We start from the raw sequence: 12,414 nt of genomic DNA, 5'->3' as shown, positions 1-12,414 counted from the left end.
TAATGTTGTAAGCTGCCCCAGTTGCGTTGCACATAGGATAAAAATTATTATTATTATTATTATTATTATTATTACACACACTAGCAATGAAAGTAAATGTCACTGACACAATGGCAATAAACTCTTTAACTGGCATTCAGAATAAGATCCCAGACAACCACTGTTAACCAACCTGATTTATTGATGCAAAGGCTTACAGGACATTTCCAGGCCACGATGTGCCTTCTGTTAATGGTCATGTATGTCTTTTCATTCCCCTCGCAGCCTGACGGACCGCGTGCGCACAGCAGCCAAGACCGCCCTGGGAGGGCTGGCCTTCTCCCTCTCCACCGGCCTCTCCGTCGGCGTCTTTTTCCTCCAGTTCCTCGAATGGTGGTACTCTTCGGAAAACCAGGAGACCATCAAGGCCTTGACCGCCCTTCCGGTGCCCCCGCCGCCCGTCCACTTGGATCTTGGGACAGACCCTCCGCTCCTGCCCACCCTCAAGGCTCTTTGCCCACTTTGCCGGAGGGTCCGCGCCAACGACACAGCCCTGGCCACCTCCGGCTTCGTCTTCTGCTACCGCTGCGCCTACACTTACGTCAAAGCCCACCAGCGCTGCCCCGTCACAGGATACCCGACAGAGCTCCAGCACCTGGTCAAACTGTACACACCGGACAACTGACTGGCGTCATCTTGGGGGTCCGCAAAATGCCAAAATTTCACCCCATTTCTGTGTTTCTCTCGGACAGCGATGGCAGTCCAAGCGTTGCATGACTTGGTACTTTGACAAGTAACTTAGAAAAGTAACTTCTTTTGGGCTACTGGATCCCAAAAGAAACCCCAGCCATCCTTACCTGGAACCTTTGGTCTTCTGGACGTTTTGGATTCCGGTTCCCATCAAGGACTGAGGGGAAAAGACAACCTGCACAATGCGAACGTTGAAGAGGAATGTAAAATGGTGTATAGACAGCGCCGCTAAAAGGGGGGAAATAATTAAAGTCCTAATCAAAAAACTATACTTTCTGTGTGCCAAAATTTGGAGGACATTTGCACTTCTGTCTGTAGCGAGTGGAGGGTTGCTTGTGGGGGTGCGCAATGTCGTAAAAGCGTGCAATGAAAAGCGCGACGGGTTTACACCTGCATGCGTGGCGCCAAAAGGGTCGCGGGTTTTGCGGGGGACGCGAAGAACGGGCTCAGAGAGAAGATTGCGTGATCACGCCTTGGTCAGAGCCAAGACAGTTGGTCAAAGCAATACCAAGTCAGACTATACTTCGCTCATCATTGCCAGGTCTCTCCAAAACCCAAGCCTGCTTTTGGGTTGAACCCTGGTCAGTAGCACATTCACACACGCAGCACCAGGGCCTGGATTCGGTTATATATTGATTGATATATATTGACGACAGCAGTTTAAACGGGGTCAAGCCAGATCATTTATAATAATAATAGCAATAATAATAATAAGGTTTATTTATGCACTCAAACCATTGCACCAGGCTGCCTTTGCATACTTTTAAATCTGCAAGTCAAATATATGTATATGTATTTTGATCTCCAGACCTTTTTTGGGGGGGTCTGCTTTAGAGAGGACTGTTAAAACTAGACCACAGAAGGGATTGCAAGTCCCAGCATCCAACCAAGAGATGGGAACTGCAACCCAGTTTCTGCAATGCAAATGCAAAGTTATTAGGGAAGTTAATTTTTTTTTAGGGGGGGGTGCAATTCCAAAATCTGTCTGGGGGGATTCTGGGAGTTGCATTCCCAAAGAGCAACCTGCCCCAAAGTTGCAAAAGTTACATTGAAACACTGCAAAAGAGCAGCAGGCGCTTCCCCCATTGCCTCCCATTGCACTCACCTCGCCGCCATCTTTCTCCAGGGAAAGGAAAGCGCTGCTGGGAAGGCTTCGCTTGCCCGCTCTTCCTCCCAGCCAATCGCAGCGCTGCAATCCTGATCACGTGTCACCGCTGAGGCCAAAGAGGTAAAGTGGAAAAGAGGGACTCCCTGAATGCTCACACTACTTCAGGCTCCTGTGCGAAGCCCTGGCCAATGAGTGGCTGGGGATGATAGCAGTTGTTGTTGTTGTTGTTGTGCTTTTAATTAATTAATTTATTCTTGTACCTTTTTAAAGTGTGGAACCATAAACCTAAATGGCAGTCGGTCACCCTTAACGCAGAGGTGCTTTTTTTGCCAAGGTGTATGGCTTTTTCTTTAAAGGGCTAAAACCCAGAGTGGATCCATTGCCCCACCGGAACGGAAGCCGCCAGCATCGCCTTGGATGAAACCGTTCCAGGGAGGAAACATACTTATTGACATACCCTCCCCATTATTATTATTATTATTATTATTACTATTGTCATGAGCAGCCATCTCTCGGTTTATGGCAACTTTAAGGCATACCTATCATAGGGTTTCATTGGCAAGGTTTGTCCAGAGGAGGTTTGCCTTGCGCTGAGGCTGACCTATTATTATTATTATTATTAATGTACTTTTAAAAAATGCTTTTAATTGTACTGTTTTTAATGCTGTGAAGCTGCTTACAAATAAATATTATTATTATTATTATTATTATTATTATTATTATTAAAGGTCAATCCATCACATTATTATTGTCAAAATAAAATGACACATAAAAATAAAAGAACACATATTAATTAATCGACAAGATCTTCCATCCTCGGTTTATTGTGCTTTATCTGCAATGACAGCAGATGTGCAAAATTGTGTTGTTTTACATGCGATCTGTGACTTCCGGTCTGATAATAAATGTAATACAGTATATAAGTGAAAAGTGCCTGGGTTGGAATTCGAACCCTGGTCTCCGGAGCCATAATCCAAAACTCAAACCACCGAAGAAGCTGTGCTGGCGCTAATTAAAACCATTGGTTAAATGATAACCTCGGCCAACGTCATCTGAAAGAGCATCTTATTTTATTAGGAAACACCATCAAACGACAACCGCGCAACCACCGCTTGCGCATAAAAACAACCCTTTGTGATGCCAAAAGGCGTCAGCGAGGAGAGGATTCTCGAACCCAGCTCCTGGAAAACAAACACAACTACTTTGCAGGGGGAGGAAACTATATTTCAACAATAATAATAGTAATTATTATTATTATTATTATTATTATTATTATTATTATTATTATCCCGGTTTAATGTCCAGTTAGCTCTCCGACATGAAATTCCGATATTCCCTTATTCCTGAAATAATCCAGTTTGACACCACTTTCGTCTCCGAGGCTTTAGGAACGCGGCTTCTGCGAGTCCTGCGCATGATCTCCCGTCGCTTTCCAATGCACCAGTGCCCTCGCCGTTTTCGGGGTTTACGCCGTTTCCTTAGGGCTGAGAGGCGGGTTTGATGAGCCCGTAGTCCAGGCACTTGACCAGGCACTCTCTGGCCACGTTCAGGACATGCTGCCTCTTGGGGTCATCCTCCTGTTTGCCAATGACGGTCAAGATCTCCAACGTCTCACTCTCCACCAGCTTCTTGGCCAGCTCCTGGTCAGCGTGGATCAGGTTGTAGGCGATGACCAGTCCGCGGTGCTGGACGTCCATCTTGTCGTGGAGGAGAAGCCGCTGCAGGATCTCCAGCCACTGAGTTGTCTGCAAAAGAAACCAGTCGTGATGTGAAAGTAGGGCTGGAGAGGCATGGTTTTTGGGGGGTAATGAGCCCCACAATCCTCCACCCAATGGTCATCCATGATGGCCAGGGGATGCTGGGCTGTGTAGTTCCCCCCAGGACCGTTTCCAGTCACCGGTGAGAGGCCTTACCACTTCGGTGAGCTTATGGCAGAGCTTCTTGTGGGCGGCTGTGAGCATAGCCAGGGCTCCGGCCGCCGCGCATTGGACCTTGGGGTCGTCTTCTCCGCACAGCAAGACCATCAGCTTGAGCCGGTCATTCCCTTCGGCCAGGAACCGCTCTTGGACCTACAGCCAGGCAAGGAGCACAGAGAAGGAATTAAACTGGTACCCAACACTGTCCATCAATCCTTTGTTACCTTTGGTAGACCTATTGAGTAGATCCACTATGGGATTCACCTATGCGCTGACACACCATTTAACCCATGGCTGGTGGTTTCCATGTCAGTGGGGCTGTGAAGCCATTCCAGATTTTCCATCTTGGCTCTCAAGTGAGGAATGGCGCTTGGAGAACCAGTCCAGAGCCTGAGAGAAAACCTGGATTCACCACCCCACTGACCCTGGGATCCATTAGCTATTATGGGTAGCAAGGACCCTATTGATCAGTTTCAACTACAGCAGGTCCACTGAATGTACAATGCTACTGAATGGAGGTAAATCCCATTGATCCAGTGGGTTTACATAGCTTCCCGACATCAGCTTCGTCATGCGACGGGACGCCATACCTCTTTGTGGACCACCAAGTTGCACATGCACTCCGTGGCTGCCTGTCGGAGCTGGTCGTGGTTCTCAAACATGTAGTTCTCAATGTCTGGCAAGGCTTTCTCCTTGATGATCTTGGCCCTGCAAAGGTTAAGAAGGTGGAACATAACTGTAACTCAATGAGGAGAGCCAACACTGGTGGCCGTTAACGCACTTGCCCAAACAAAATGGCAGCCACTAATGCACTTGCCAGGACAAAATGGCTGTCCCAATGGCTGCTGTCACGCACCTGAGTTTGTCGCTTCTTCCAGAAAAGTTGGTGAGTCCCAGCAAAGCCTCGTAGTTCTGGAGGCCATCCCTCTCGGTGTTCAGCAGACTGACCAGCGGCCGCACAACTTCATATACCTGTGGCGAGAGGGTCAGACATGGCAACATCACTGCTGGGGTAGAGGGAGGGATGCACATTTGGTCCTGGGAGCCATCATGTGTGTGAGCGCATGGGCTAAAGACAGATGGTGGCTCCTGGGGGACACTTCCACCAGGCATGCAAAGCAATCATAGAGGTTTGTTCTATGTTCCTCCATCCAGGGCTATAATGTTCAGGTGCACAAAGCATTGGGAGTGCATCCCAGTGAGAGAGCTTGGTCTGGTAAGAGACCTATGGGATGAGGCCACATCCTAATGATGCTCCAAAGCACACCCGTATCGACTCACCCTCTCGCCGGGGAAGGCGATGTCCGGATTGGAGATGGCAGCGATCTTGGCCAGCGCATGCGACGCTTTGATCTTTCCAACATCGGTGCCTTCTAAGGCCAGAGGGATCAGCGCCTAAAGAGGTGGATCGAGGTGGGTTACAATAAGAATGATAAAACACGTAATACGGTAGATCGTAAAATGTCACCATTCCAAACCCAAGGACAGCAAGCAAGGGGAGAAGCAAACTTTAGTCCGGTCAAGGGTGGCCAAAGTGGGGATGTCCAGACATTATTGGACTGTAAGCCCCATTAGCCAGCAGAGCCAAGGACTGGAGATGTCAGGGACTGCAATCCAACATCTGGAGGAGGACCACTAATAGCCAACCCCTTGTTCTTGTGTTAAGTCTTCTTTCCCCATGGGCAATATCAGCTTTTAAAGCCACAGAAATGCATGTGGCTTGTATAACAGAACACACAGGGGCTGCTCTCATCATGCGCATATTTAAATAAGAATAATAATCCTAGACATTGCTCCTTGAACGCCGTTTCAAACTGAGGATCTGCAAGGGTTTCTTACCTTCCCGCCGCCTTGTGCCACAATGATGCCGCGGTCTTTGGCGTCCTCACAAAGAGCAAGGAAGACTCTGCCAAAAAGAAGAGGAACATGGGAGAAATGCTTAGGATTGTTATTATTTGGGTTCCAGTCCAAATGTAAATTTATTAGGATTTAGCAGTCCAAAGTGTCTATGTCAAGACTTTGGGCATCTCCATTGAGGCATGGGATGAAACATTCAAGAAGTCCACTGCTCCACTGACCAGGGAAGGTCCAGCGGCTGCAGCTCTGGTGTCACAATTGCACACATGACGTGCATGAGACAAGCATGTTTACCTGGCCAGGAGCTCTTTGGTCTGATCCGTCAAGATGGCGCTGTCGGCCTTCACCATACAAACCAAGGCCGAGGTGACGCCGGCTTTGACCAAACGCTTCACCCGCTTGATGACAAAGTCCTTCTTGTCCTGGGAAGGTGGAAACGGGGAAGGATTTAGCCTTGCTTTTTCCCAACACTTTCTCCCATTATTTAGAGAATTTAGTGGTGCAAAAGGAATTTGGGAACATTGGTGTCAAGGGAGCTTGCAATTGATTTAAAAGGCCATGATGGGGTTTTCTGTTTTCCATTCGTGGGGCAGGACACTGGCTCCTAGGTACCCCAGAGTTGCCCACAACATTTAGGCAAACCGTGCCCTCGCCACACAAAGGACAGCCAAGCCACCTTACCTTCGGATGCTCCTCGGGGACATGCTGCTTGGAAAACTTGGCCAGTTGGACCAGTTCGGGGACCAGTTCCTTGACGTCGTAACTGTTGGTGCAGTTCACCAGGACGGTGGCCACTGAGTAGAGGATGGTCTTGTCGCTTGTCTGCGGTGCAAAAACCATATTCTTTGACACTGTGCTGTCGCAATGTTTAAAGGCATGGACAGGTTGCCATTTCGGATTTCACTTCCAGGGGTATTTAAAGTCCCGATCCCAGCTAGGGAGTGCGCATGTGCTTTTGGTAGTGCCTGCAATTGACTAGGATGGTGCAGACTAGGATCTCAGCAATTGACTAGGATGATGCAGTAGCACTTCTGCTGTGTAGCGAAGGATGCACAGTACAAACCATGACACTGGCATAGTAATAGTAATAGATGTGTCTCCTTGCCTTGGCTAGTTCAAACATGGCTTGCATGGCGGGCTCGTCTTCCACAAAGTCGTCCTTCACGTCGGCATCCAGCGTCAGGTAAGCCAGTCCTTCTATGGCCCACTTCCGAGTCCGAGTGTCGATGGCCGGGTTACACAACCATCTACATAAGGGAGAGAATGCCTTACATATCTGTCCCATGAATGTCCTATGTATGTCTTATGTATCTGTCCTATGTATGTCCTCTGTATGTCTTACATATCTGTCCTATGTATGTCCTGTGTATCTGTCAATTCCTCTCTAAGTAGAACCATTTTGGCATTTTTCTCCAACACAAAACACAGAAAACAGGTTGTTTTCCATTCAAAATGATGCCTTCCAATCACTTCTGACCCTTCCATGGGGGCCCAGTCATTGACCCAAAGAAGGGACCCCCTCCAGACTGACCACTGGTGCAAACACTGCCCCTTGACCCTTCTCTCAAACCCAGGTTCCCAAGTGCGGCCGTCCACTCACTTCCGGCACTGTCTTGCCAACTTCTCCGTCGATCCTTCTGCAAACTGTCTGAGGCCATAATCTGTACCTCCGGCGGATCCCAGCTTGCAAAGACCCTGGAGGCAGAATGGAGAGGATGAGGGTCCTCTTAGTACCAGAGGAAAGGAGCATCCATTCCCCAAATACTCCCTCGAAGTCAACTTAAAGCCTCCTCCCGCCAATCCTTAAATCCTTGCACTTTTTCCCTATTGCAAATCGTAGCATTTGATCCTTAGTTCAGAAAAGTAACTTTTCCAAACTCCTTTAGCATCAAAACGTAGCACAAGTCACAGCAGCTGGTGGCTTCCTCCAGATGCTAAAGGCCATAGGAGCAGTATCTTGGACGCCTCCTTTAAAGTTCGGACTGAACCCCGGGGCGGACCCAACCTACTCACCACCAAGGCCCTGATCTTGATCTTCTCGTTCTGGGTCTTCTTGTAGATCTCCTTCAGGAGGGAGATGCCGTTGGTGATGATGAAGGTGGCCCGGCTGAGCTTGGTGGAGGCGTGGATCAGGGCCTCCACGGCCACCAACTGGTCGATCTCCCGCTCCGAGCCGCAGAGGGCCACCATCATCTCCATCACCCCCTTCATGCCCAGGAGCTTGTTGCCCAAGTCGAAGGGCCCTTGGAGGACCCCAGAGACCGTCTGGATGGCGTGGAGGGTCTTGTCCATGTCCTGCGGGTCAATCTTGCTCCTGGAAGCGAGGAGAAGCACAAGGAGGGAAGGTCAAGCAAACACTAATGCTTTCATAGTTTCTGGAGAGACTATGACTCCACAGATTCAACCATCCACGGCTTGAAAATATTCCAATATGTATATAAATTCCAACAGGCAAGCCTTGATTTTGCCACTTTAGGTAAGGCACAGTGTTTTACTATGCCATTGTGTTTAATGAGACTTGAGCATCCATGTATTTTGGTATCCGCAGAGGTTCCTGGAACCAAACCCCAGCAGATACCAAGGGCCCACTGAGCAGGCGATGTTGGCGCAAGGACCAGAGAGACCCCCAAAAGGACCAAAGTCGGACTCACTGGATGTATTCCTCGCAGATCAGTCTGAAATTATCCCTCTCCGGGTCACAGCGCAAGTCGTCATAGAGTTTGTTCAGGAGGACCGAAGCCGTCAGCTGGGTGTTCTCCGTCAAAGGGAGGCAGTTGGGCAAGTCAGGCACCTGGCCGGCAACCTTCAGGATCTTCTTCAGACCTGGGTTGAAAAGAGGCCGAATAAGACGGAGGTCAAGCGCGGAGAAACATTGGCGCGACAAACAGAACCATGCGCCTCCCGGGGCTTCCAAACACTAATCTTCCAGCTTCTGATCCCAGCTGTAAACCTTATTATTAGAAAGAGAGAGATGGAGATCAAGCCAGTATCATCTTGAGGTCGGGAATTTGTGATTTCTAGCGCAACGATTCCTCCAGATGTTCTTCTACAAGGTTTGCATTGTCAGCCATGTGAATAACCAATGCAACCTGGGGTAAACTGGGACAAAACTGCATGTCTTGAACGTGTTTTGGATACATCTGCATCATCGACTCCGTCTCGACTTGCAGCAGTGACATATGTAAGCAACAAAACATGCAGAGATGCACATAAATAGGAACAGTGTGAACGGCAGATTGGGAATGCGCGAGTGAGATTATGTGCATAGTTGCATTGCATAACAAAACATGTAGATAACATCTAGGAGTGTGGTTCAGAACCTTAGATGGTTCTTCTAAAGCCTGGATGAAGACCTTGCATGGCTCTATCACTCCGCTGCCATGGGAGAACCAATGCTCACCTTGGTCAATGACAAAGATGCTCCGGCTGTTGTCTTGGCTTTTCAGGTCCTGCCTGGGGATGTTCTTGTTGAGCAGATTGAGAGCCCGGTCGCGGCCTTGGCCGGAGACCTTTTTGCTGGGGAGCATGTCCAGCAGGTGGACCGTGATGGCCTTCAGGTCCTTCTTCGTATCTGCAGAAAAGGCGAGAGGAACCCCAAAACAACGTCAAAGGACACCAAACACATAAAACAGCAGCAGTGTGTGATGGCTCCCATGTTCAGTTGCTTAATCCATTCTGTTTTTCATTGCCTTGTCACATTGCAAACATGCCCAGTAGGCAAATGGAGAGACATGTCTCTCCATGCACTTGCTGGGTTTGTTTACAATGTGGTAAGGCTCTCAGTCCGAACTATAATGCACCGAACAAAACAGTTTTCAGGATAGGGTTCAGCACCTTGGATGCAGCTCCTTGACATGTCAGACTGAACCCTCTCATGGAGCCACCGCTCCCATGATATATCTCCATGGCAGGCTTTCCTAAGGTCACTTGTGTCCCAAGTCCCTGGCCACGATCCCCACAAGCCATTACCCAGCACCAGCGCATCCTCCTTCCCGTGTTCGTCCTTCTTCCCTTCCCCGGTCAGAGAGTCAATGATGGCCTGCAAGAGGTTGGTGACCGCCAGGGAGATCTCTTCGTGGTCGATGGACATCCAGAGGCAGATCTTGTCGATTCCCAGGCCGTGGAGGATCGCCGTGGCCTAGATGAGGAAGAGGCCTGGTCACCTATCAATCTTAGCTCATTCTTAGACCAAATATTGGGATTAGGATCAGGATCACTTAAAATATCCATATGCTCTGGGATTGTAGTGTCTGAATCGGGAGAGCTGGAGCGTAGGCTCTTACTCTGGCCTTGTGTCCGGCACACATCCCCGAAAGTGTCCGGATGGCAGCGAGGATCAGCTCTGGGCTTTTGGTTTCAATCAGCTTCAAGAGCAGGTTGAGTCCATTGTTCTGGAAGATCCTCTCGGCTCCGGCTTCCTCCCGGCCGAGGACTATGAGGTTGTTGGCCGCCTGGTTTTAAAGAGAGAGAGAGAGAGAGAGAGAGAGAGCCAAAGGAGTGGGAGGAAACCCAAAACAGCTTTGGGGGCCCATAGTCATAGCACGAACTGCATTGTTTTAAAGTGGGAGCCCATATGGTGCAGTGGGATGAGTGCTGGACTGGGAGATCAGTGTTCAAATCCCTGCTCAGCCCTGGAGACCCATTGAGTGGTCTTGGATGAAGAAGGCTCCCTTCGACTCAATGTGCAACGGCATTGGAAACCCTCCACTGATGCTGTTTGGACTGCTACATCCAGAATCCCCATAGCTTTTTTTGTTTTGGAGCCCAGCTCCCAGAATCCAGTGGCTATGCTAAGTTGTTGGAATTGCAGCCCCAAAAGACAGCTTGCAAAACCTTGGTCTGAAGCAGTGGTTCTGAAAGTCCGGAGTCGGAGTTTTGGACCTCAGCTCCAAGTCTTGGCAAACGGTTGGGGATTCTGGGAGTCGGAGTCCAAAACATAAGGAAGGCCAGAGTTTGGGAATCCCTGGTTTACAGCTTAAGGAAGGAAAGCAGAGTCGGGAGCATGTCCTTCCCTAGCTCCGTTCTTGCTTCCATGCGCAACCTTTCGTCCGAAGGGCGTCTCACCTTCTCCCGCTTCTCCTTCTCGCTGTTTTCGTCCAGCAGGATTTCAAACATCTTCTGGACCCTGGCGTCGGTGGAGAACTGGACCCGCAGCTGCGGCCATAGACAGACACAGGGGTTAGGCAGTTACTTAAAACATAGCCGTGTGCAGATTATGGAGCATGATTTTCCATGCAGCTCCCATCATGACTCCTAGGAGTCTAAACCACTCAAGCCAAGTGAACCTCTACCTTCTCCTGGATGTCGGCTCCCAGCCGCCGGAGTGTCTCTTGGAAGTTCTTGTTCCGGGGCTCAATGGTGGCACATCTCTGGATGTCTTTGAACGCCTGGTCCAGCTTTCCCAGCTTCTCCAAGGCTTGGCTCCGGCGGAACAAGGCCTTAATGTCCGAGGGATCGATGTCGATCGCTGGGAGAGGGAGCAACAGCAAAGGAAAAGAGGCACACATTTGGAGATGCATGGAACAAACAGATAGGAAAAATAGGTTGCCATACTCAAAACTACTCAGAGTCCCAGGGTTAATACTGGAGTAATATTGTCCTGATCGCTTAAGAGCCCCTTAAGCCAAAGCATTAGAGTAAAAATGGCCGACCCACCTCTCGATGCGTCCGATGCCACCTGGGCATAGCTCTCCTGCCAAGGCAAAAAAGGGGCACAAATTAGGACCCAGACTTCAGGGAAGTTACTTCATTGGACTACAACTCCCAGGATCCCCAGCCGGCTTGACCAAGACCAGGCTGAACCTTCTGCTCCTGCCTAGCATGCATGCAGAAAATATGGATTGCATTTCCGCACCACTCCCATAAATGCACAGCAATGCATAATGCGCCAAGTTACTTTTCCGACCGACTAGAGGTTCCTTTTCAGACACATTGAGGAGAAATAGGATCGAATGACTCCCCCAAAAATAAATGACTCTTGCCTTTTTAAGGAAGCAGGCCGCCCGATTTCGGTACAGAACGGCCTGGAGGGGCTTATCCTTGGTCAGCTTCAGGGCTTTGGAGTAGCTTTGGATGGCGTTTTCGTAGTCGCCAGACGCGAAATACTTATTCCCTTCTTCCTTGAGCTGCGCAGGATCTTCCATCTGGCAAAAGAAAAAAACCCAATGAACCATAAAGTTAAGGATAGCAATTTGCATCCCTGCCAGGAAAGGGGTCTTTTGCAAAGCTATCCGCTCTTCACGGTTCGTTCCAAACCAAATCCAAAATCCAAATCCAAAACAACAGGGAGAGAATAGCAAAGCGTCCCAAAGTACATGCGATAAAATCATTGCCTCTGATTGATTAGTAAACCGTCTTATAATCCTATCCGATGGCGAAGGCCCCATAGAACTGGATGCGCTCTTCAGGCTCTTCTGCATTTAGCTGCTGCCATGTTTAGTTTGCAGAAGATTTGGATTATAGTGCGCTTTTCATTAGCCATTTCATTTGTGGCGATTTAATATTCCACTGTCATTAGTTGAGGTATTAACACATACGAAAAGATTAATGTGCCTTATTATAGTAGGGACTATATTTAGGCAGCCTTCCAGGATCCCTGGCATCATCCGTCGCCGGCATTTCGCTCTTTCCTGATAAGAGCCTTCTTTGCATTGGGCTCCCAGTGACGGAATATCCTCCTAATATAGTATAATACAATATAGTATAATATAATCCTAATCTGGCTGTTCACAACCATCTCTGAGGTTTTAATCCTCACCTGCAAGTCATTTTAGCCAGGCTCAACCTGTCTTTTTAAGCATTTTC

The 12,414-nt window shown here is 49.0% G+C and overlaps 2 protein-coding genes and 1 non-coding gene across 7 annotated transcripts in view; 1 reads left to right on the top strand and 2 right to left on the bottom strand.

Moving 5' to 3' along the window:
* PEX12 (peroxisomal biogenesis factor 12) overlaps positions 1-843 on the top strand; it is a 2,785-nt gene extending 1,942 nt beyond the window's left edge. Inside the window, exon 4 of the mRNA XM_042442646.1 lies at positions 265-843. Within this exon, the coding sequence (XP_042298580.1) occupies positions 265-664 (400 nt within the window). The 3' untranslated portion in view covers positions 665-843. The remainder of the gene's footprint in view (positions 1-264) is intronic.
* A 328-nt stretch (positions 844-1,171) lies between these two features.
* Positions 1,172-1,268, bottom strand: LOC121917172. The gene has a single exon (XR_006100976.1). It is a non-coding gene; the product is annotated as a Z30 small nucleolar RNA (small nucleolar RNA).
* Positions 1,269-2,630: 1,362 nt separating this feature from the next.
* Positions 2,631-12,414, bottom strand: part of UNC45B (unc-45 myosin chaperone B) — a 20,615-nt gene continuing 10,831 nt past the window's right edge. For all 5 annotated transcript variants that reach the window (XM_042442630.1, XM_042442633.1, XM_042442632.1 and 2 more), the window contains 19 exons: positions 11,592-11,753; positions 11,266-11,302; positions 10,902-11,077; positions 10,675-10,764; positions 9,894-10,061; positions 9,580-9,748; positions 9,011-9,181; positions 8,262-8,433; positions 7,624-7,924; positions 7,211-7,305; positions 6,716-6,857; positions 6,292-6,432; positions 5,905-6,032; positions 5,593-5,659; positions 5,035-5,148; positions 4,610-4,725; positions 4,344-4,461; positions 3,751-3,906; positions 2,631-3,582 (listed from right to left, as the gene is read on the bottom strand). In XM_042442630.1, coding sequence (XP_042298564.1) covers positions 3,316-3,582; positions 3,751-3,906; positions 4,344-4,461; positions 4,610-4,725; positions 5,035-5,148; positions 5,593-5,659; positions 5,905-6,032; positions 6,292-6,432; positions 6,716-6,857; positions 7,211-7,305; positions 7,624-7,924; positions 8,262-8,433; positions 9,011-9,181; positions 9,580-9,748; positions 9,894-10,061; positions 10,675-10,764; positions 10,902-11,077; positions 11,266-11,302; positions 11,592-11,753 — 2,790 coding nt within the window. In that variant the 3' untranslated portion in view covers positions 2,631-3,315. The remainder of the gene's footprint in view (positions 3,583-3,750; positions 3,907-4,343; positions 4,462-4,609; positions 4,726-5,034; positions 5,149-5,592; positions 5,660-5,904; positions 6,033-6,291; positions 6,433-6,715; positions 6,858-7,210; positions 7,306-7,623; positions 7,925-8,261; positions 8,434-9,010; positions 9,182-9,579; positions 9,749-9,893; positions 10,062-10,674; positions 10,765-10,901; positions 11,078-11,265; positions 11,303-11,591; positions 11,754-12,414) is intronic.

This window comes from Sceloporus undulatus, chromosome 11 (genome assembly GCF_019175285.1).
Source record: "Sceloporus undulatus isolate JIND9_A2432 ecotype Alabama chromosome 11, SceUnd_v1.1, whole genome shotgun sequence".
NCBI classification, from domain to species: Eukaryota; Metazoa; Chordata; class Lepidosauria; order Squamata; family Phrynosomatidae; genus Sceloporus; species Sceloporus undulatus.
Note: the sequence above shows the minus strand (reverse complement) of the source record. Positions and strands in the feature narration are given on the sequence as shown.